The 25,211-nt window shown below is 38.9% G+C and overlaps 1 protein-coding gene and 1 long non-coding RNA gene across 15 annotated transcripts in view; one reads left to right on the top strand and one right to left on the bottom strand.

Moving 5' to 3' along the window:
• LOC138747207 (uncharacterized) overlaps nucleotides 1-457 on the bottom strand; it is a 35,900-nt gene extending 35,443 nt beyond the window's left edge. For 2 of the 3 annotated variants that reach the window (XR_011347364.1, XR_011347363.1), the window contains exon 1: nucleotides 408-425. This is a non-coding gene — a long non-coding RNA (uncharacterized lncRNA). Of the gene's footprint in view, nucleotides 1-407 lie in introns of all 3 variants that reach the window. The other variant, XR_011347365.1, reaches the window with a different exon arrangement.
• Nucleotides 1-25,211, top strand: part of mrtfba (myocardin related transcription factor Ba) — a 131,880-nt gene that overhangs the window by 74,581 nt on the left and 32,088 nt on the right. For 8 of the 12 annotated variants that reach the window (XM_069906228.1, XM_069906224.1, XM_069906227.1 and 5 more), the window contains 7 exons: nucleotides 1,370-1,435; nucleotides 11,469-11,524; nucleotides 13,170-13,245; nucleotides 13,374-13,535; nucleotides 17,554-17,738; nucleotides 23,150-23,281; nucleotides 24,691-24,956. In XM_069906228.1, the coding sequence (XP_069762329.1) occupies nucleotides 1,370-1,435; nucleotides 11,469-11,524; nucleotides 13,170-13,245; nucleotides 13,374-13,535; nucleotides 17,554-17,738; nucleotides 23,150-23,281; nucleotides 24,691-24,956 (943 nt within the window). Of the gene's footprint in view, nucleotides 1-1,369; nucleotides 1,436-8,978; nucleotides 9,093-11,468; nucleotides 11,525-13,169; nucleotides 13,246-13,373; nucleotides 13,536-17,553; nucleotides 17,739-23,149; nucleotides 23,282-24,690; nucleotides 24,957-25,211 lie in introns of those variants that run through there. The other 4 variants (XM_069906229.1, XM_069906234.1, XM_069906231.1 and 1 more) reach the window with 4 other exon arrangements.

The raw sequence follows: 25,211 nt of genomic DNA, 5'->3' as shown, positions 1-25,211 counted from the left end.
TTCTAGACATGAACACTCTTAAACATTCATGTGGAAACTCAGTTGATGGAACTGTTCATGTACTATATTGATGAGACAGCTGTCCATGACCTACAGTACTGTCAAAATTGGAAAGAATTTAATTTTTCCCCATAATTTCTGCTTATTGTGAGTGTTTCTTTCAAATTAATATATACTGTCTAAATAGTAGCATGAAGCTTATTCTCCAATGTAATTTATCACATTAAATAGAGACCCACTGGGGTTTAATTGCTTAAAATATCCATGCAACAAAATTCCAAGACATTTATTTCCCCTTTTTATTTTCAGGATATTTCTAATGGAAAATATGGGCTGTGGGCCTTTCAGATAGCATTGAAATTACATTATTATTATAAAGTGAATTTCTAACCAAGATTGCTACTTACTGCGTGTTTGTTGCCTGACAACAAGAAGAGCAGTGGACTCATTAAAATCCTGCAACCACCTAAACATTCCATCGGCTGATTGTGATTCAATAAAACTTTGTTTCCCTTGGATTTTTTTTAAAAGAAAGCTTTGTAAATCAATTGTGAAATTGGGTCTAACATCTCAGGTGATTTTAACCTGCTAAATTTAAAACTAATAAATGTGAGGATAAGGATGTATCTCTTCTGTTAGGAGGTAATTCTTTATTTTGGAGAACTCGGGAGGCTGTGAGAAGTTTTTGGACTATGGGGAACAAACAGGAAAGTAAAGTTAATGCCAAGTGATAATGATTGTAGATCCAAAATTGACTTTATGATGGAAGGCAGAGGGAAGTGGCAAAACATTGCTTTTCTGATTGAAAGATCTGCAGAGATCAGAGCAAATTGACACCCAAGAAAAGCATGTATTTGCAAAGGATTGGATCTAAAGACTTCCATATGAATTTTAGCACTTGGATGAAACATCAAAGCATAGATGCTGTTGTTAAGTCATCCGGTGAGTCAAGGAGACAAAAGATAATAACCTGAAACAAATGATAATTTTCAAATTACATATACAAATTTGAAAACAATGGTAACAGTAAACATTGTTGATTAACCCTTTGTGAATGGTCCATCTGTAAGAACTTAACAGGCTGTGAATTTCTTGTCCCTACTGAACAGCAGGTGGTTAGAGGCATAATGTTTTCAGCTAATCAATTCTATGAAAATTTACCGATTATTTTTAATAAAGACTGTCGCTCTGGCATATGGCAGCTTGATCAGGTTTGTCATCCCTTGTGAATAAACAATATAATAATGATCAGAGAAACTGAATTCCAGTTACATATTATCATATTCCATGTTATTGATATGTTATTTAATGCCTCTCACAAGTCTGTTCACATGGATTCATTTTTAAAATTTCTTCCTTTCCCTGGCAGCACTTCAGTTAAGGCTACAGCAGAGACGAACAAGAGAACAGCTGGTGGACCAGGGAATCATGCCACGTAAGCATCTTTCTTGCAAATAAATTTATAATGCACAAGCATCTAAGTAAGTAAATGTTAAGAAGCTGATTTTATAAGATTAGTACGATTTTAATATAAACTTCCAGGATCCTGCCCCATTCACTGAAGCAGTAGATCTTTTACTTTGTTATAAAGTTTACTCTCAAAGGTGCTATTATTAATCAGATAATAGCAGGAAATCCTGCTTCCAACTTGGCGAACAGTAATTTTTTTATAATTTGTAAATGACAGAAGTCTGCATTGTATATTAAAAAAATTGTATTTCATATAGCCCTCATTGTTTATACAGCTGGCAGACTTGAGGGTACATAATGATTTAATAAATTTGTTAATGTACATTGTGTTGAAAGTTTAAAAACTCATTGTTTTTGAGTATTTCATAGTGCTGTTCATGACCTCTATTAGCATAAGAATTCTATTTTACATGAAATACTTTTAAAAGGCGCATTCCATTAGGTTATTCCCCTGTTGTTGATGCATGGTAGTTTGCTATATTTGAGAACAGAACATGTGCAGCCTCAATGTTTAAACAAATTTATTGCACACTGAATATGAATTGAAGCCATACAAGAGGAAAATGGAAGGCAATGGTGAAAATGCACAATATTTCAAAACATTGGATTTCATTCACGTGCGAAGAAGATTAATTTATTGTGTACATTTATTTTTTTCTTGTACATTTACACGGTTACCGTAGCAATTAGCGCAACACTGTTACAGCACCTGCAGTTGGGACCAGAGTTTGAATCCCACGCTGTCTTATTTGTTCTTCCTGTGTCTGCGTGAGTTTCCCCATGGTTTCCGTCCAGTTTGAAATGTACCGGGGGTTGTAGGCTAATTGGGTGTAATTGGGCGGCACAGACTCATGGGCTGAAATGTTTAAAAAGCTTCAGTTGTTTTTTTCCCACCCTTAATTTATCTCCACCCTGCAGTAAGGGTAAAAGTTAGTCCAGTCAATATTCTATCGTAGCCGACTGCTACATAGAAACACACACACACTCACACACACACACACACACACACACACACACACACACACACACACACACACACACACACACACACACACACACACTCGCAGTGTGGGAGGTTAAGCTCTGAGATTTATTGAGGTTTTTATACAGTTGGAGTTCCCGCCGTTTGTTTGATTGGCTGACATCAGTCACATGAATAACAATAGCAGTCAGGAACATTCTTGCATGCGAATTGCCTTCTTCCCCAGCCTGTTGTTGATCTGTTAGCTGGGCAGCTTGACCAGCACCATTTTAGGGATGCTGGTCTTGTACTGCTTCAGCTTTCAACCACGCCAGTTTGCTGCGTTAAGGGGCGTGTTACAGTGTGATATGCTGTTGTTTACTACTGCGCACCGTGCCGGCTTGATCTCTGTGGTGGCGGGCCACCACACTATGACCCTTCTTGTATTGTGATTTCTTAATTGTAGTTTAAATATTGATTTTAATTGTTCTCCCCATCCTGATGGATAGGAAAGAATCCAGCAAGGAAATCCTGAAATTTAAGCTCCCAAGTCCCCACTTCCTGTTTCTCTCCGTTTGAGGCTGCAACAAAAGGGAAATTAATATAAACATGAGAACATTAATGTCAAGGTGTGAAAGTCCATTAGAGCCTGTGGTTTCCTTCTCTTTGAACTGTTTGCCAGCCATGTGGTCTCTACTAATTATTAATTCACAATATCCCTCAAACCATTAAGAACAAATTCACAATCTTCCCATCCTCCCTTGATTATCAAGACAGGGATTTCACAAAATTATTTCCAATTTCTAACATAAGGAAATTTGCATACTTCCTCAATATCCCCTCTCATACAATCTTCACATCAGGGCAATCAACAAATCTCCCCATCCTTTCAGAGGAAATTGTTTAATCACCACCTGATTTTTTAAAAATCCCTCCCTATGATCTGACACAATTGCTCTGGCACTCCTTCTCCTGTTGCCAATTAAAATATCAGGTTGCCAACTATGGGCTCCTACAGATAAATTCCAGATTGGATTTGATATGGTTGAGGGTTGGGAGTTTGAAGAGTTATAATTCAAGAGCAGAGATACCACTTCCTCATACTGTAACCTGTCCAGACTTGAGTTTTCGGTTCTTCACAATGTCAGTTATGGTTCAGCTATTAACACTCACTTGTTGAATTGGAAGGTTTTGTGTTCAACTTCCACTTTGGAAAGTTGAGCAAATATCTATCTTACTTGACCCTCTCGTGAGAACTGAGGGAACAGAGGTGCCATCTTTCAGGTGATGTTTATTTTGCACTTCAGTTTGAATTCTTATTGAAATCAAACTTTTAATTTTGGTGCATGATTTCCTGCTTGTGTTCTGAAGTACCTGTACACACTTAGACACTGCGTCTTGTCATCTGAAAATGAAACCGTCAGATAGATGCTGAAACCTTTCATCCCAATTTATTTTCTGCCTAATCCACCAACCAAGAACTTGAATGTTCTCAAATCAATGTTCCAGATCAGGGGTGATCAAACTTTTTTTGGTTGTGGGCCACATACAGAAAAATGTAAGGAGTCACGGGCCAAACAATATTAAACCCGATAGTTTTCAGCCAGTTACACTGCAATAAAAATGGCTTTTTTAGATCAGAAAACCCCTGTGCTATTGAAAATTCATTTTCTATCAAAATAATGATGTAAAGCCACTGAACAGTTTAACTGTTCATTGTAGTAGTTTATTGATGTACTCACATATTACAGTTGGCATTTCTGTATCTGCTGCTCTTTAAATGAATATAATAAAACTCTCATTCAAAAAGAAATGCAAAATAAAAAGCTGGATGAAAAATAAGAACAAAAAAGATCAAGAAAGGGATAAGGCAATTTCCAACATCTTAATTCAAGACGTAAGAGGGGAAGGAGTCCAGACCAATCGCCAAAAGGTGTTAATTGGATATAAGCCAAAATCAAATTCTCATCTTTCCTGTTATCATCTCCAATTAGCATCTTTTGGCTGTTGGTCTGGGCTCCTCCCATTCTGGCCCCTTTCTCTCTAGTCTCTCAGCTCCTTTTAACAATGCCAACCCTCTTAGGAAGAGGGTAAACTTGCCAGGCATGCAGTACCCAGTAAGCCATTCACACTGGACCATAATTTACCTGGTTCATCTGGATCTCTTGGATCCAAGGGGGCCCCACCTCTACCGGTGACATCACAAGTGACATATTATGTACTTGCAAGGCAGTGAAATCGTAGCGGGAATACAGCACAATATACAAAAGACTGTGGGAAAATCTACCGCAGTGGGCTTCACGCTGTTCAAACATTGGACAAACCCACAGACCAGCTTGTTCTTATTCCCTAAACAAGAGAGTATAACAACAATTTACATAGCATTACCTTGTATTAAGTGTTATAAGTAATCTTGAGACTTTCAATTTCACCCCAAGAAAATTAGCCGACTATCAACTTCACTGAAGTAAAAAATCATTGATCATCAAATTCAACAACTAAATATACATTTTAAGTTATTGTGAACTGTCCTTTAATAAAGCTTTAAATAAGGGGTCCTTAGGTCGTTGTTCATGCGGCTACCTGTGCTAATTCTACCCCCTCGCTTCCCCCCCCCCCCCCCATGGGCACAGGGGGGGGTTCACTGCTCCCGCTCCCCTTTCGGGGATGCACGGCTGGATACCAGTTTTGGGTTGATTTTATGCCGCAGTCCTGGTCTTCAACGATCCCCTTCCTCTCTGCAGTTGGGGTCAGGGGGGAATGGAAGGCAAGCCCTGTCAAGCTTCACCTGCTTGAGAGATGGTGCTTAGAGGGTGTGTCGAACACAGGGTAGAACTGGCACGCATCCTCAGGGATTGCAGGCACTACCCCTCCAACCAATCTAAATCTTGTTGGGGGTGTGTGCTGATCTTTGAGCTGCAGAGTTGGTTGGCAGTGGTTTGAACCGAGGGTAGGCCTTTTACTGCACCTCCCTCCTACCACAACCCAGCCAACAGATGAAATGTAATTGATTGTTGTAATTTTTAATAAATTTTTAAGTAACTTGTCCAGTATATTAAAACTTTCTTTGAAGAGTAATGGCTCCTAACGTTTTAATTTTTAATGAATTTCTAAGTAACCTAACCAGCATGCAGAGGTTAGTTGCCTGGGACAAGCTGCCAGGCATATTCCCTCCTCTGTCCCCCACCAGTCACCCCAAGAGTGATAGCTCTGTAGTTGGGGTGAGAGGATGCACTAGTTCACATCTCCCATGGTCCTGGTCTCCAAAGATCCAGAGCTCTGCATCCGCATCTCAGCTCCGGAGTGTGTTGAACTGATGACAGGTGAATATTTTAATGAATTTTGAACTCAGTTAATTCAATCATTGGTGATTTATTTTGTTGGTGAATTTTTCTTCAGTGAATTATCTGTCATTTAATTAAATTGTCAGTGATTTTTCGGTGATGAATTGATGTCGGTGAATTTATCGCACACCTCTTGAGATAATTTAAAGCACAGGTACGCACTGACAGCCCTGCCGGCTGCACTCTGACGGGGCGGCCGGTGGAGCTGTCGCCATGTTCCTTTGCTTTAAATAAGCTCAAGATTACTTAAAACACTACAGGTGCCTAACATTTTATCCAAGATTTTGAAAAACAGCAACCTCCAAAAACCAGCATGTTTTTTCATCTGCTCATCGATGACATGACCTTCACTCAACTCGTGTTGGAATATCCCATGTCATTCTGCTACTTTATAAGCACCTCTGAATCGCTGTATGCTGACGCCCATCCAGCATCGCGGCGCTTTCGGTTGGCCCAGCGGTGGCTCAATGCGGGTTCAATGGCCATCGTCACTACCCATAATCCCCGACGCAGCTGAAACCACTGTGCCAGTGCAGGGGAACAGAGAAGGGGGCCGCTCCCCCAGCATTGGTACAGCGGTGGGGGGGGGGGGGGGAATGAGAGAGACGGCAGCATGACTCGGGAGACGAGGAGATGTACCGCGACTCAGGTGGGTGATGGGGGAGAGACAGCCCCTGTGTAAATGACCACATTGGGGCACACCGGAGATAAGTATGCTAATTTTTTTTTCTAAATAATTCCAAAGCTTCTCTGTAAAAATGCCATTAGATGTTACCTAGTTGATTATTTCCAGCATAATTTTTTCATTATATTCTGTAACATTCTGGTATGCTTGCCTCTCTTGAAGAAGTTTGAGACATCTATTAAAAGCTTATAATAGTATTTCAAAATATTTGTGTTTCAAGGTAAATAAATTGAAAAACTTAAAATGCAAGAAAATTATTAAAAACTAATAACTATATTTAAACTCACTTTCATCCAAAAAAAATGTAAATTATACAAAAAAGCATTTGACCACAGGTTTCAGTTGAAACAAATGATGTCTTTTAACTTGAATCAGGTTCAACCAAATGAGGAATCCAACCTCAGAGGGCAGATGAAATGATGCAAGTGAGAATGTCCCAGTTGATTCAGAATTTTGCATTTGGTACATACTTGTGCAGGAGCCTGAAATCACAACTTAAGGTTCTTCATTAGTTACAATGTGCTTTGGAGTGCTCAATGGAGGGTATGAAGGAACCATATAAATCCATATCTTTCTTGCATTGATTTTCCATGCATTGCATGAACATTTGGGAAGTAGTTTGAATCAATAGTGCTCGTGAGATCAATAGGAAATGATATACTTCTGCAGAGTGATATCTTCTGAATAAGAGCTATAATTTGATGTCTTTATTTACTTCTTTTTCTTCTTTCTTTGGCTTGGCTTCGCGGACGAAGATTTATGGAGGGGGTAAAAGTCCACGTCAGCTGCAGGCTCGTTTGTGGCTGACAAGTCCGATGCGGGACAGGCAGACACGGTTGCAGCGGCTGCAGGGGAAAATTGGTTGGTTGGGGTTGGGTGTTGGGTTTTTCCTCCTTTGCCTTTTGTCAGTGAGGTGGGCTCTGCGGTCTTCTTCAAAGGAGGTTGCTGCCCGCCAAACTGTGAGGCGCCAAGATGCACGCTTTGAGGCGATATCAGCCCACTGGCGGTGGTCAATGTGGCAGGCACCAAGAGATTTATTTAGGCAGTCCTTGTACCTTTTCTTTGGTGCACCTCTGTCACGGTGGCCAGTGGAGAGCTCGCCATATAACACGATCTTGGGAAGGCGATGGTCCTCCATTCTGGAGACGTGACCCACCCAGCGCAGCTGGATCTTCAGCAGCATGGACTAATGCTGAATCATTGGTACAGTAGTTTGACAGAAGATGGTCCAACTTACTAAACGGCTTTCATGCACCTACTGATTTATTCTTAGTAGCAAAATCAATAATGCTTAACTCGAGGGTTTAAACCAGGGGTGTCAAACTCAAATTCACAGAGGGCCAAAATTAAAATCTTGGACTAAGTCGTGGGCAAAACTAAATATTTATTGAAAATTTTCAACAACATCTGCATGTTTTCTCTTCTTTCAACATATGTAATGTTAAACTTTTTCTTAGTGAAATAAATGTTTAATAATAGTTTTGGTTAAACTCTTTCCAGAAGAAGCATTAACAAATGAGAAATAAAATATTCAATAAATAATATTTCTCTATAGCCTTTAAGCTCTTTTTCCACAAGCCAACAAGTCAAAAAAATAACAACTTGCTTCAATGAAAATCCAATCTTTCAACTATGAACAGTCCAAAGTTAACCAAAGAAAATATGAATCCAAGCTTAGCTTGCTACACTGTGATTTACCCTGATGCACCTGGGTCTAAACCAGATACTTGGCATCTCTTCTTAGATGCAAGTTCATCAAACTCTGGGGTCAGAGTTTGCCTCCCACCTGTTTTGAAAGGTCCTGTTTTCTGTCTTTCGTTTGGCCATTTTTCGTAAGGGGTTTATTACATGTGAGTTGGGCGACAGGTCGCAGATGCTAACGAAAGTAAACGGAGGAGGTGGGGCGATTAGCGGGCTGATGCCAATGCATTTGCAAAGCATTCTGGGATTTGTAGTGTTCGCTGTGCATGCGCTCTACTGGCGCGGCGGCCAGCGGGCCAGCTCTAATACATATTTGATATGATCTTGCGGGCCAAATATAATTATATCACGGGCCAAATTTGGCCCGTGGGCCTGAGTTTGACATGTGTGGTTTAAACTAACACATACTTTACAAAGGATAGCTATTCTCAAGAAAATAACGTTTAACTTTTCTGAATAGCAAATAGAAATACACCTTGTGGAAAAATAAACCCTTGGAGATATCTGATTATATATTCAGAAAATTAAAACCTGCTACAATTTGGGAAAAAATATTTATCTCTATGGTGGATATGTCAGCTTAAGTCAGTGAATGAGTATCCCAGGAAGAGAATTATTTCATTAAACAAACATCTTGAACAAGATGATTCATCCTGCAACAGTTACAGCAAAGCTGGTAATTAGTGGAGGATGGGTTAGTTGCCCAGTTGACGGTTTACTTGTTGGTGTGCTATTCATTTGTATAGATAACCAGTCTGTCACAAATATTTTACATTTATTTTTTAACCTGCATCCAATTTCCAGCTGTGATTGTAGGAGTTGAAACTTCGACACTAAAAGTTGAACAATTTATCTATGCAACTGACCTGTGTGAAGTGTTTGCATTTTGAAGTGATAAAGAGAAGTTTGGAAGATGTAAACCAAATTCAAGGTGGGAAATTGTGGTCCTTGCTTATAGAATATCTTTTGATGGAATTGAACATTGTGGAAATGCTCCTTTGGTCCTACGTTGGATTAGATTTGAGGCAAAAACTGGGGATTCTGAGATGCAACATTATTATTTTAAATAATTTCCTTCAGTTATCTTTGTCCCTTAACAATTGTTAAAATTAATGAAGCTTAGATAGATTCAGCTCCAAAGATGCCTTCTGTGAAAGACCAATAGAGTATTCTTGATACAGGTCCACCACACCATTGCACCTCTCTGCCTCAGGCCTGATTGTTACTGAGACCTTGTTGCTGAACTTGGAGGGGTTATGTAGGGTTTGATCATAGGTCGGCGTTCCCCATCTGGTGATTGCAGTATGCATCGACTGTGGACAGTGGTTCTGGAGAGTTGGACAAATCAACAAAATATAGCCCAACATCTCAGAGAACCTGAGTTGTATGTCACAGGTGATATGATACAGAATGTCAGGCATTAAAAGAAAGTGGAAAAGGAAAAACAGATTACAGAGACAGTGAAAAATGCAGAACAAGTTATCTGTTGCTTCTCAGCCCTTCAGCTGCCACAAAAACCAGAGCCAGAAAGCAGGAACAATGTGGAGATGCATCTCGGATGGACAAAGGATGTAGAAAAAAAAATTAAAATAATTGCTCATGGATTTTTTTCTTTAACTTTCTTCCATACACCAGAAAGTGATTGTACCAGCACAAAATATTGAAGAAGTGCCAGTAGCAAGAGTAACTATATTTTCCCCAGATGCTGGCATTCTTCAGTACTGAGCCCAAGTCATTATTTTCTATGGATAAATATGCACATTTCAAGGAGTAGTATTGTTTTCAAAGTTTACTGGTATTTGTCAGTTTTCTTATTGACTAAGAACATTATATTTGAGCTTAATCACTGAAGTCCAGCAAGATCATTGAAAGAAAAGAAAGGCTTGTATTTTTAGGGGCTCTTTCTAGACCTTCGGATGTCTCAAAATATAATCGCTGCTGTTATGTCGGAAAAACAACCAACAATTTTCACACTTCAGTCCTGAAAATATCAACGTGATCATGACCAGATGATCTGTTTTGCTGATCTTTGAAATTCTGATTAGGCCAGGCAATTTCCACAGGACAAAATAAAATGCTGGAAATACTCGGTAAGCCAGGTCAGACCACATCTATGGAAAAAGAAGCAATCAACCTATCCAGGTCACACAAAGCATCTCTGACCTGAAACACTGACTTTTGTTCTCTTTGCACAAATGCAGCCCGACCTACTGAGTATTTCTAGCATTTTCTGATTTTTCTTTTGTTTTCAGGGTTTTAAAAAAATATTTACTCAATTTTCATAGGACGCTTTATGGAATCAGGCCCTTCAGCTGACCAAGTCTGTTTCAACCAACTATTTCCAGACATCCTATGTTAATCCTCCGTTCTTCTCTTCACATTTTTTATCAACTCCTTCCCCCACCCCATTCCTGCCCCTTCTGTGATTTTACTACTCACCTGATAAGGGTCAATTTACAGTGGCCAATTAACTTACCAACCCACAAGTTGGAATGTGGAAGGAAACCAGAGGATCTGGAAGAAACCCAGGCAATCATGGTGAGAACATGCAGATGGCCAATATTAAAGACATTCTTTCTAGCTGAGTTCAACTAACTTGGGATAACTCCGAATGAACCGGGAAACATTGTGATGTCAATGCCTCAATCACTAAGTCACTGAGGGAATAACTTTCTTTGTACTTCAGTTGATAAGCCAAGTGATATCTTACAGCTGCATTGTCCAGTAGTCTCTTTATTGTTTGGTATTATGTCACCGGTGTTACTGTGGTTGAAGAGTTTATTATTTTAATTGAACTGCTAAGATGGTATTGATATCAATCATTTTTGGAATAGATAGGAACAATAAACATACCCTGGTACAGAAATGGTTGTTTTCTGAAATGCATTGTCATAATGTGTTACAGACAATTTTTGAATTTGACCACATTTCCTAGCTGAATTTTACTTGAATACTGAAAATTTAAATTGGATGAAAAATGTTGCATATTTTCAGCTGTCCTATTTATTTATTTATTGTCTTGCTTTTTATGCAAGCAGAATATTGTTGCAAATGATAAAAAGCCAATTAGATACTGCAGTAAATATAATTAATGAATGCTATCGCTTAGTGATGTCTTTTATATTTTTCTGACCACTATTTTAGAATTGATGAGTCAGATTACTAATTCCAAGGCCTTGTGATTTTAGCATCCTGCTGAATGCTATTTGTCAGAAGCTTGTCTGCCTTCGGTTGTGAAAGTATTACCACATTTCCTCTGTGAGACATTTCCTGTCAGTTAAAATTCTTCCTTTTCACCTTTTTACAGCATTGAAAAGCCCAGCTGCATTCCATGAACAGAGGAAGAGTTTGGAACGAGCAAAGGTAAGAAACGTGCTTCCCATGTTCAAAAGAACAAAAATAACAGATCTGGGCCAATCAGCTGCTCATATTTGAGTCATCATTGAATATGATCATGGCTTTTCTGTTATTTCACCACCATTTTCCAGTACTAATCCCATACTCTTTATTCCCTTAATATCCAGAAATCTATGTGTAGAGCGTGTCGAAAGAACCAAAGACTTGTTGATCCAAACCAAGGCTTTTATTAACTAAAAGACTGGAGCATATCACAAGTAGGTCGAGCAGTCCAGAATGACCTGGTCTGGCGAGGAGCAATCCTTTAAGACCTGCCAGTAGGTGTGGCTACACTCTCAGCCAATCACAGTCATCCTACACGACCATCTGTACATAGACACATTGGTGATAGAATCTAGGTGTGTCTACACTCTCAGCCAATCACAGTCATCCTACACGACCATCTGTCCATAGACACATTGGTGATAGAATCTGTACTATCACACTATGTATGCTACATATGCATTGTGAGAAGATGCCTTGTAGACCATATCCCTTTGTATTGACCAACCTGAGGTGTAAATAAAAACATTTGGAAAATATTGCACCTTTAAAACAACATCTCCAAGTTGTTAACAAATCATCCAAGGCACTTCTGAGAGCTTTTATAACCCAAATATAGAAAACCAAATACACAAGGAAAAGTGGGAGCAAATCAGGAAAATCTCAGCCAAAGACTGCTTTTAAGAAGAGTGGCGGAAGAGAGATAGTGGGTATTCCAGAGCAGAGATTCTTGAGAGCTGAAGTTGGTAATGACAAAATGATTAATTCAGGGATGTTCAGGAGGAGTACAGGTATCTTGAAGAGCTGAAGGACAGGAGAAGAAGGGGAATTTTTAAAAATAGTAGTGACATTATTAAAAGAAGGTTTTTTGGAATCCATACGTTAGAACGCACAGGAGTAATATCGGAACTGTGTGAATTATGACTTAAAAGTTTCAGAGGATAGAATGAAGGAGACCAGCTAAGATTTGCATGACTAATCAAGTCTCGAGGCAATAAAGTCATAGTTGAAAATTTCAGCACCAGATAAATAGAGACAGGGTAAAGTTGTACAACATTACAAAGATCATTTGCAAAACCTTTAAAATGTGTATTGCATTGCTCATTTGCTCCAACCCCAACTCATTTTAATTTCATTTCCACGAATACACATTAAAAAATCTATCTCTGCTTTTTTTCCCCTCCCTTTGCAATTTTCTGCCTCGTATTTAACACAGTTTCCTTTATATTTTGTGGCCATGTAATCTGCGTCAGGCGGCACAACCACATCGCTGGCCCATAATCTGCCAGGTCTTAGTTGGTTTGATTAACAGTGAGGCAGCTGTATCAGTTTGTTCTCTTCCCTAACTCCCACCCCCCTCATCCAAAAGAAAATGGTGACTGCATCAAAAGCTGATTGAATTTCAGATATGTGTGTGAGGACTTGCATATACAGATATATGTTCAGTCAACAGTTTTCAGTGAAGAATATTACTTCTGTCACTAACTATAGCACTACTTGGATAGATACCAAATAATTAAAACATACCAGGGTAAACATATTGGAAGTGTCCTATTCCAATTATTAGAACATAAAGCAGACATTACAGATTTCTGGGTTTTTTTTCCAGACTGAGGACTACCTGAAACACAAAATACGAAGTAGGCCAGAGAGATCCGAATTAGTTAGAATGCACATATTAGAAGGTGAGAAACTATTTGAATTCAGTAGGAAAACAGTTTGACTGCTTATAACAATTTATATGGAATAATTTTGTAAACTACATGTTTTTGCTGCATGTTTCTTTCCAATTGCATATCGGCATGGAGTACAGAGACTTTGGCAGAGCCTTCACTTCAGGCCACTCAGATGAAACTAAAGAGAGCCAGACTGGCAGATGATCTGAATGAAAAAATTGCTCAAAGACCAGGTCCTATGGAACTTGTAGAAAAGAACATTCTCCCCGTGGATTCCAGTTTAAAGGAAGCTATTAAAGGCAAGTAGTAATTTATTCCACACTTGGCTTTGGTTTCTGTTGGGGCGAGGACTATGGCTTTTAAAGGGGGGGGGGGGGTTTATGTTTGAAGGGAAAGAAAAATCAGGAAAATGCAAAGAAATGGGATAAAGATGGTTCAAATTTAGTGGCACCAGTATGTGTATGCACAATATCCTTTACTGTTATCAAATTCCATGATTCTGATCCCAAAATGTCAGGCAAGTGAAAGATGAGAGACACCTAATTTTAAAAAAATGCCCTTGAAAGCAAATATAAAACAAAGTTGAAGTGAATACCAGTAAATGATTATCTTATTATTAGAACTTAAAATGCTTTTATTTTTGTGACTTTATAACTTTTTTTCCCTGCTTTGCTTCGCAATGGATGTGTGATGTATTCTGTCTTGGTACATAACTAATCCTCATGTTGGCTTATACATTGACTGCTTGGCTGCCTTTAAAAATCAGAAAACCAAACTCAATGCCTTCACATGTGACCTTTCCCCAGCAAATATTTTCCAGGAATAATCCTTGGGCTGTAATTAGTTCCAGAGCTCTGATCCATTTGGCTAAACTGGTGTGTTGGTATGGTGTTGCTCATCAAACCCTGGAATCTTAGTGAACTGCATCCACATTTCCAAAAGAAAATTGGAAAAAAATATGCACAAAAAAAAGTGCCTTTGACACATGTAAACTAATATTAATGCAGATTTTAATTTTGGCAGATGCACCAAGAAAGGGTTCTAGAATCCTCATCATGAGGAGTTCTAATCAAGAATCAGCAACTTACATAAATGATGTGTGTAAATATAATATGTTGAAGGCTTATTAAGAATTAACTTTATGCCTCGTTGGTAGGTTAATATAAATATTCCTTTTAAAATATTTTTATTGAGTTTAACATAGCCATTCATATACAAAATATTAAAAAGCAAGATAAAATAATAACATATACATAACATTCCTTCATATTAATTGATATTATAACAAGATCTAAAAAAAGGATATTATACACGATAATTATAATTAAACAAACAAGTCCACTTATCTAAAATAAAGAAATAAAACCTAAAACTAATCTACCCCCTACCCTCTAATCAAGGTTATAAGAAAAATAGAAAGATGGATTAATATAAATATTCACATTTGTCATTCATTACCTGGAGTTGAATGTGTGGGTATATTGCAGTTTCAAGTGTTGGCAATGTTTATTATGTCAACCAGATGAAGAATAATTTTAGGCTACATCTGCCCATTGTCTGAAGAAGGCCATCAGTGCAAGGTAATTGGATGCTTTTCTCCATGATCACTTTTCACAGTTTGTGATAGCAGGACAGCTGTGATGTATAAATAGCAACAGCCTGCTGACATGCTGGTGAAAAAAAACTTTTCTACAGTCATGTTACTAATCATGAAGTGCAACTTCTGACCAGAAATAACTAGAGTAAGGCTCTTCCTTCTTGCCATTTGTCACTCTTGCAATGCCAATAAATTGTTTCACATTTTTCCAAACAAATACTGATGTGAAAATGGTCGTAAAATGCTGTCAGTTTCAATGGAACCCAATTAGTTCAATTGGATTATTTTATTTTCTGAAGGTTCAAGTTTCTATCACCATAGGTAGAAAGCTATCATTTATTATGTCACAAGATTTAATTATTTTACACAGATCTATTGTACTGTTTCTCCTTGAATAACTAATAGCTACACTAATATGAATAGATTTATGACAGTTAAGACATGAATGAGTAACCAAACTAATGGTGGTTACAAAGTACGATGTGATTGTCAAATAAATTGATGCAATTGGGAATGCAAAATGTATTAACTTGATTTTGAACTTAATTTAATTAGGATTAATATTTATCGGAAGAAGTTCCAAGATGTAATTCCATTCCATTCTAAATGGCAGCTTGGAAAAGGATGTCACAGTTAGCATAGCAATTAGAAGAGGTACAAGGACTGCCTAAAGAAATCTCTTGGTGCCTGCCACATTGACCACCGCTAGTGGGCTGATATCGCCTCAAACCGTGCATCTTGGCGCCTCACAGTTCAGCGGGCAGCAACCTCCTTTGAAGAAGACCGCAGAGCCCACCTCACTGACAAAAGACAAAGGAGGAAAAACCCAACACCCAACCCCAACCAACCAATTTTCCCCTGCAACCGCTGCAACCGTGTCTGCCTGTCCCGCATCGGACTTGTCAGCCACAAACGAGCCTGCAGCTGACGTGGACATTTACCCCCTCCATAAATCTTCGTCCGCGAAGCCAAGCCAAAGAAAAGAACAGCACCAGGGACTAGGGCTGGAGTTTGAATCCCGCACTGCTCTACGTTCTCCCCGTGTCTGCATGGGTTTTCTCTTGGTGCTGCGGTTTCCACCCAACATTCAAAAATGTAGTGGGGGTGTAGGTCAATTGGATGTATTTTGGCAGCATGTGTTCATAGACTGAAAGGGCCTGTTAACATGATGTGTCTAGATTTAAAACTGTTCACTCATGAGGGGAAATTACGTTGGTTGAATGCAAAATGTCTGTGGAGAAACTCTTGAGTAAAAGCAACCATGTTGATTTTATCCAGGAATATTGGTTAAATATACAGTTCAAATTGAACTCTTTAAAGGTCTTTTACGGTTTCCCTAATAATTTAGAATTCTTCAATCAGAAAATGAAAGTAAAACACATCCAACTTGATTAAAATTGAATTTTTTGGATTTATCTCACATTTTAACTGTTCTGAACCCAACTGTCTTGAGATGGACCACTTTGTATTCCATTTTATTGCTAAAATGAACTGATAATTTTTAGCCAAAATTTTCTTTCCTCTGCAATACTCCCACCCCTGCTGAATATCAGCGAAAAATGGAATACTGGCAAATATTTCAGCTGCTGGAACAGAGCTTCCCAAATTGTGGGTCATTACCCCAATTGGGGCGGTTATTGGAGGATCACTTTCGATCCACTATATTCCCTTGAACTTGGCCCTCCCCTCCACCCTGTAGCTGGATCCACCTTTGTTGGTTGCTTCATTAACCCATTATGTTTGAAAGCCTACCTAGTTACCTTGCCATGAGAAACTAAAACCACTAGGATGGGTGTGAAGGCCTATTGATCTAACGTATTTTCACTTATATAATACACACTTAATGTGCATAAAATGATAAATTGTGTAAAAATAATTTCATACAACACATCTTTGCCACGGTCACTAAAAATTGTGCACGTTCTTTCAACATGTAAAAATATTCTCATATAGCACACACATGCATAAAACATGTGGGGGGGGGGGGGTGCCTGGTTTGTAAAATAAGTATATAGTGCATACGTTATATGCATAAAGTGAAAAACTCCCTCTTAACTGTCAATGTCAGATACTTGGGGGAAGCAAGATGAGGCCATGTGAACTAAATATTACTTCATCCCTGGATATCTTCCATCTGGAATACTGTTTCTTTCACTGTACTTCTTATAACAGTTTTTTTTTGGACCAGTTGCAGACTTAAACAATTTATTATCCAATTACAGAGAAGGTTATTTATCACACTCAACAGCACCAAAATAAACTATTTGCGGAATCTTACTCTGTGCCAATTATTTTGTTGCTTTGCTGTGATTGAATTCTACAGTCCATGAAATCACAACTATTATTAAAAGAGGTTGTTTTATAAACCCTGTGGGAGAGTGTCCTGAAACCTGTCATCGGTTGACCTATCTGAACTCTCAAACCACTATGGATTTGGTCAGTAGGCATCATTGCTCCTTTGGCTAAAAGGCTATTCTGATTATATTTTATTTATTGGAAGACTTCACTGAGAAGTGTACATTTTAGAAACCAGATTGGCTATTATTTTGGGGACAATTTTACCAGATGTGATGGCTAGGGAGAATATGTAGGTTTTGAACACCTATTTTAGTTTTGAGATGATTTCCAATAAATCTGCACCAATGTTTTTTTTAGGAGAAATTCCACTTAATAAAATGATATTGGATAACTGAAGTACTGACATGCATTTCTTTTTGCAGTAGGACAAGTCCATTATCCCAAAACCTTCGACGCTTTTTCTTTTGATGATGACAGCAGTGATGCCTTGTCTCCTGAGCAACCCAGGAGCCAGGAGTCCCAAAGCTCAGCTCCTTCTCCAGTGGAACCCAAAGTGAATGAGTCCTCGCCTTCCTCATCTTCACCTGCACCGAACACCGTTATTCAAGTGAGTGCTCTATCGTCTCGGTGGAGATTGAGAGGATGGGTTGAATAAGCAGACCACAATGAGACCATAGGGAATCACTGTTTTTCATGGTATTCATACTGCTACAGAGAACATTGATTGTTTATTGTTGTGCCCTTGAAGACAAACACCCAGCGGTTCAAAAGCAGCTTCTTCCTCTCCACCATCAGAATTCTGAATAGACAATAAACTGCAGACACCACCTTATTCTTCCTTTTGCTTTTACTCTTGAGTTGATTTTTATCCAGGAATATTGGTTAAATATACAGTTCAAATTGAACTCTTTAAAGGTCTTTTACGGTTTCCCTAATAATCTAGAATTCTTCAATCAGAAAATGAAAGTAAAAAACATCCAACTTAATTAAAATTGAATTTTTTAGATTTATCCCACATTTTAACTGTTCTGAGCCCAACTGTCTTGAGATGGACCACTTTGTACTCCATTTTATTGCTAAAATCAACTGATACTTTTTAGCCAAAATTATCTTTCCTCTACAATACTCCCACCCCTGCTGCATATCAGCCAAAAATGGAATACTGAAATATTTTGCACTAATTTATTTATTTTTAGCAAGGTAATTTATAGCAATTTTGCACCTGTAATTGAGCCGCAAAACAATGAACTTCATCCTGTATGTTCACGACATTACCTTCTGATTGCTCCTCAAAACTAAATACTCACTGGTACATTCACCTTGTATTTAAAAATACATTCCTACAAACTGCATGGTCCTGTGCTTGGAGCCTGAGGCAAATCTTTGTCACTCCTGCTGTGGTGTTAGATACCTGGCACAAACCTTCTACCCTCTGCTGATATGCCCACAACAAAGAATTCATAATGGCTTAATGTGGAGAGGCAGCTAGTCAATACAGCCTATCAGAGTTGAGATACGGGGATAACTGCTGCACTTCAGCCAGCATGCTGAGTCAGGCCATTACTGGGGATCAGCGCAGCTTCTCTGGGTGTTCAACTCTGCCCAAATCCTACTGACAGACACACAAGAGATTGCAGATGCTGGAACCTGAAGCTAAACACAAGCCGTTCGGTGAACTCGGTGGGTCAAGCATCATCAGTAAGAGAAAAAAAATGATTTAAGGTTCAAATCAAAATTCTTAATCAGGATGGATGAATATCACCACGAACATTGAGTTCTTCCAGCAGATTGTGTTGGTCTCCAAATCCTGCAATTTGTTTGACATCCTATTGGATGTGATTGAAGCTGCTGTGTCTGCTGTCTTTATTTTCTTTAGCTGCCCTTCTCAGCTTGGAGATTGCTCCATGGTGACGTTCAACAGGGTCATTGAGTTTGTTGCTCTAGAGAAATCTTTGGACTGGAGAGAGCTGCACAACTATTCAAAGAGAGTTGGAGTCGTCAACTTCCCAGTATCAAAAGAAACTTGCTAACAGGCAAATATGGAACATCTAAAACAGACTAATTAACTCAATTATTTAAAGTTGGCAGTCTGGAAGCCTCCCTGAAGATTGTAACCTGCTTGTTCACTGAAGCAAAGAGTGCTTCTGAAGTGACCCTTCGATAATTAAACATTGGCTGCCTCACTTGTTGGTTCCGCCAGTTTTTGAGATGATCAGATTCTTCTCATTGTCCATTGCAGTGTTGATCACTTGAAACAGCAATTTTAGAACAGCAACCAGATAGAAGGAAGATCTGATTTCAGTGTGATGAGTCTGTGTGAAATACAAACCTTAAAAGAGATGAGGACTTGTTTTGTGTAATTTTCCTTTTCATTGTGTTTATGACAAAATTTCAAAAGACCCTAAATTATTTTTTAAAAAGCCTCCTGTAATATTTGGATCTGTTGCAAGATTATTTTACCCCATTGAAATTTGGCCTCTTTAAGGTTACATATCCCTGTGAAGTAATGCAAAATAAGATATTTTTGTTGTAATGGTACCTTACATTTTAAACAACAGCACGGAAAACAACAAGGTCGGGTCAGATACAGCAATGAGCTCTCCTAACCCTTCTCCATTGACAACGGCGTGAAGCAAGGCTGCGTCCTCGCACCAACCCTCTTTACTATCTTCTTCTGCACGATGCTGAAACAAGCCATGAAAGACCTCAACAATGAAGATGCTGTTTACATCCGGTACCGCACGGATGGCAGTTTCTTCAATCTGAGGCGCCTGCAAGCTCACACCAAGACACAAGAGCAACTTGTCCGTGAACTACTCTTTGCAGACGATGCCGCTTTAGTTGCCCATTCAGAGCCAGCTCTCCAGCGCATGACGTCCTGTTTTGCGGAAACTGCCAAAATGTTTGGCCTGGAAGTCAGCCTGAAGAAAACTGAGGTCCTCCACCAGCCCCCCCCCACATCTCCATCGAACTCAAAACGGTCAACCAGTTTACCTACCTCGGCTGCACCATTTCATCTGATGCAAGGACCGACAAAGAGATAGACAACAGGCTCGCCAAGGCAAATAGCGCCTATGGAAGACTACACAAAAGAGTCTGGAAAAACAATCACCTGAAGAAACACACAAAGATTAGCGTGGACAGAGCCGTTGTCATACCCACGCTCCTGTTCGGCTCCGAATCATGGGTCCTCTAACGGCATCACCTACGGCTCCTAGAACGCTTCCATCACCGCTGTTTCCGCTCCATCCTCAACATTCATTGGAATGACTTCATCACCAACAATGAAGTACTTGAGCTGGCAGAGTCCGCAAGCATAAAATCCACGCTGCTGAAGACCCAACTGCGCTGGGTGGCTCACGTCTCCAAAATGGAGGACCATCGCCTTCCCAAGATCGTGTTATATGGCGAGCTCTCCACTGGCCACCGAGACAGAGGTGCACCAAAGAAGAGGTACAAGAACTGCTTAAAGAAATCTCTTGGTGCCTGCCACATTGACCACCGCCAATGGGCTGATCTCGCCTCCAACTGTGCATCTTGGCGCCTCACATTTCGGCGGGCTGCAACCTCCTTTGAAGACTGCAGAGCCCAACTCACTGACAAAAGACAAAGGAGGAAAAACCCAACACCCAACCCCAACCAAACAATTTTCCCTTTCAACCGCTACAACCGTGCCTGCCTGTCCCGCGTTGGACTTGTCAGTCACCAACGAGCCTGCAGCAGACGTGGACAAACCCCTCCATAAACCTTCATTTGCGAAGCCAAGCCAAAGAAGAAGAAGAATTTAGTGTATTTAACAGGCCTATTTCAAGAAGCATTTCACTCCATTCAGTGAATTGGAACAGTTTTGGGGATGGGAGAGTGGTGGGTCAGTGGATAAGTTACTGCAACTTGTAAATGTTCATTGTAAAAAATTTCCCTCTTTAAACTGCGCAAGTTATGCATGAGGATGCAATTATTTAAAAACAGTGCTTCCACTAAAAACCATCAAGAGCTTTTGGTATCAAAAACAAGAGAACACAGATTTTAAAGGAGATGGGATTTTTAAACATGAAGAGTGGTTGATAATGAGAATGTGCTACCAGAGGGGTTGGTAGAATCACATACAATTAAGAGGAATTTAAACACACACAAATAGGAAACACATACAAGGATCTAGTCCTATTGTGACCAAATGGCTTTAAGGTAAATGGTGGGGAGGGAGGATAAAGTTGGCATGGATGTGGTGGTCAAAGAAGCCATTTGTTGTGCACTTCTAGGATGGAAAATTGCCAATCTTCTGGGAAGCAACATAATTTATTTCACATATTATTAAGAATTGTTCAGAAATTCTGTGACTAATTGTATTGAACCACAGGTTTTGAAGTGTACCTTACAACTAGATGCTTTGCCTAAAGTATTTAGCGTTTTGAATTTGGCCTCTTAATAAAAACACCCAAATCAAATTTAAATGAAGAAAAAAAATATTATTACAGGAAAAACTAATTCTTTTGAAAATAGCTTATATAATGGAGAAACAACCAGTATATTTAAAAATAATATAAGTGTATGTTACTGTCACTGTCAAAAGACAAAGGAGGAAAAACCCAACACCCAACCCCAACCAACCAATTTTCCCCTGCAACCGCTGCAACCGTGTCTGCCTGTCCCGCATCGGACTTGTCAGCCACAAACGAGCCTGCAGCTGACGTGGACATTACCCCTCCATAAATCTTCGTCCACGAAGGCAAGCCAAAGTAGAAAGATCTTTCTTCAGTACTATGCAACTGAAGATCAATCTATTTTCTAGCTGCCCCATTACAGGAAGGATGTGGAGGCTTTGTGTAGGGTACAGAAGAGATTTACCTAGATTTACCTGGTTTAGAGGATATGGGCTATCAGAAGAGGTTGGACAAACTTCATTTGTTTTCTCTGAAGTACAAGAAACACAATAGAAGCTTATAATATGCCAGGCATTGATAAGGGAGGACATTCAGAATCTTTTTCCCCAGGGTAAAATTATCATGCACAAGAAGGTTAAGGGAGGTATGCAGAACAAATTTTTTCACAAAGAATGGTGGGTGCCTTGAGTGGGCCACCAGCAATAGAAGTGGAAGACATTTAAGATGGACATGAATATGAAGGGATACCTATCAAATGTAAGCAGCAGAGTTCAGTAAAATCCCTTTGATCCAAAATTCATGCAACTGGGAAATCAGACAACCAACAAAAATAAAAATTGTGGAAAATAAATGGGTTAAAAAAAATACAGAAGTTTAAAATTGGTGCACCTTGCCATTAATTTTGCAAACATGCAGTCTCAAGCAATCAGAAAACTCACTTATCTGGCATCTACCAACTTTTGGGTACAGAATACCAGGGGTTTAACCATATTAGTTTGATTTGGACACCATGATTGGCACAGACATGTGGATCGAAGGGCCTGTTCCTTGCTCCACTGTTCCGTGTTCTCATTTTTATTTTATTTTGGGGTGAAACACAATAAAAATAATTTGCAAGTTATTTGCAAAAACCTTCAAAGCCCAAAATGATTATTGGGTGCTCATTGTTATTCTGGTGTATATCATTGGATTAAAAAGGGCTTCAATATTATTTCAACCAATGAAATGGGTTTTGTGTAGAAGGCTGTAGAGTTGAAAACATTTTAAAATTTGTTGTCAGAAAAAATTAAATTTAAAGCTAATGAGTTTATCAGGATTAAAGAAACATCAGAAAGTTATCATCTGATAAATAGATCATTTTAATGACTAAAAGAAGGATATGATATTGAGTGACTTGGAACTTTATCAGTTCAAAATACAAAAGATCTATATTTTAAGATGACAATTTTCAGTAGAGCATCATCTATCCCAGAATGACTTTTAAACAATGGGATTACAATTTAAAAATGATTAATCTTTCTATACTGTTTTTTTTAAAAAAAGGAGTCCTCATGGAATTTCATAGATAAAAGATTTTTTTTTAAACTTTTCACATATTTCTGAAACCTGATTTTTCCCCCCCCCCCCTTTTTTCTAGTACCACCCACAGCCAATGCCAGACTTCCTGAAACCAGCTCCTCTAACTGATCAACAAAGTATGCGTTCAATAAATACCACCCAATCTACAAGTATAGCTTCCTCAACCAAAACTACTCCAGCCCTAGTTAAGGTATGTTCAAACATTTATCATACAATATGTGCGTGAACAGCACCTGTTTCATTTGTGTCAGGAACGTTGAGAGATACCAACTGGTTGTAAAGTTGCGTAGAAAGTACGCAAACATCTGAGTCATCAGTTGTTAGATAAAATACCGTTGAAGTACATTGAAATGTCTTACTTGGTTAAGTCAATGTAATTTTTAGTTATTTGATGAAATGATATGCATGCTCCCTTTTATATTAAAACAATGGTTTGCTCCTTTAGGTTTGTAAATTGTAGTTAATCACAAGAAAATAGAGCAACTGTACAGAGACGGCATAGCTCTTGCAAAAATGTTTTTGATGTGGGATGTATCAATTGCTGTTATATGTATTACACATTCTTGGCAATGTCTCCCCTTGGGTTGATGGATGGGAGTTAGAACAGCAGCTTGGGCACTTGAAATATTAGCAAAGCTAAATGTTCCATTATTGTTACATTTAGAATGTAACTTTTGTCTCTCTAAGGCAGACAGAGAGTCACCACTCTTGTCCAGCCCTCTCACAGCACCAAGTGTTCCTAGGTGGTCTCCCCTCCAAGTACTGACCAGTGCTGAGCCTGCTTAGCTTCTGAGATCAGACGGTTCTAGCGTATTCAGGCTGTTAGGTGCTGACATCCACCCACAAAGGCATAGTGCCATAGATACACAAGAAAAAACTCCTGACAAAATGAATGATCTCATTGTGACAATATGTTTGCAGGGATACGGGTTAAATTATCAACATTTTCTTACCATTCTTATCTAGGTTTACAACAATTTTTCAAAATTTCACGGCAAACAAATTTGATTTGAAACCAGGAGTAGTTTGCAAAGATAAGCATAGCGCTTAATGCAATGTTATTAGTGCGCCACTGTCCTTCGTTCAAATCTGCTTCTGTCTGTAAGCAGTTTGTACCTTCTTCCTGTGTCCACATGGGTTTTCTCTGGTCTCTGGTTTTATCCTGCATTGCAAAAATGTACAGAGTTGGGAGTATTTGGTTGTGTAGGTTCATGAGTTGGAAGGGCTGATTACCATGCTCCATCTCTAAATTAAACAAAAAATGAAATTAGTGCTTTGCTGTCTTCAATTTGAAGACTTTAAAAATATATACATTTTTTTAAGTGTTAGATTATGAAGTGTGTGCACATTGCTGTGGAAATGAACACAGTTTGGAAAAAAAAGTATTTACTTTTTTAGAAAGCTATTTTTCTAATTTCATGTGAAATTATTGTAATAATGCCTCAAATTTTAGCTTTGGAGGAATTTTGGGCCCTGTTTTAATGTTAAGTATTAATTGAATTGCAAGTCAGAACATTTTATTGTGATGTATTTAGTGGTTAAGATCAGGATTTGTGATGGTCACACACTAATCTGGAATTGACATCAATTTTACACTAGCAAAGCCAACACAAAAGTGCCAATGACAAGAACCGCAGCAAGAAAAGCAAGGATCCAAAACCCAGGGTGAAGCAGCTCAAGTACCACCAGTATGTCCCATCAGACAAGAAACACGAGAAAATTGAACTTCCCATGGATACAAACTATTCCCGACTCCTGCAACAACAGCAGCTTTTCCTTCAGCTGCAGATCCTAAGTCAACAACAACATCATTACAACTATCCAGCCATTCTCTCAGTACCACCAAAGAATGTAGCACAGTCCAGGTGATTCCCTTTCCTATCTCCTTTGACAGTGTTGTGCAAATTTGGCCTCGAGGTGTTTCCCACATGTATGTTTGTGCACCTTCAGAAGATTTTCTTGCAATGGTTTCCAAATTTCCCATTTATGCAAAAAAAAATTCCCATCTATCATCCCAGAGTCTAATGGTATATATTGGAGTCCAAGCTATTTGATCATCCTTTTTCGATGCATCTGAGGTTTATTATTGTACTCGAGTCGTAATTTCACGTGGCTTCTAA

This window comes from Narcine bancroftii, chromosome 12 (assembly GCF_036971445.1).
Source record: "Narcine bancroftii isolate sNarBan1 chromosome 12, sNarBan1.hap1, whole genome shotgun sequence".
NCBI lineage: Eukaryota > Metazoa > Chordata > Chondrichthyes > Torpediniformes > Narcinidae > Narcine > Narcine bancroftii.
This window is presented reverse-complemented; position numbering and strand designations above follow the sequence as displayed.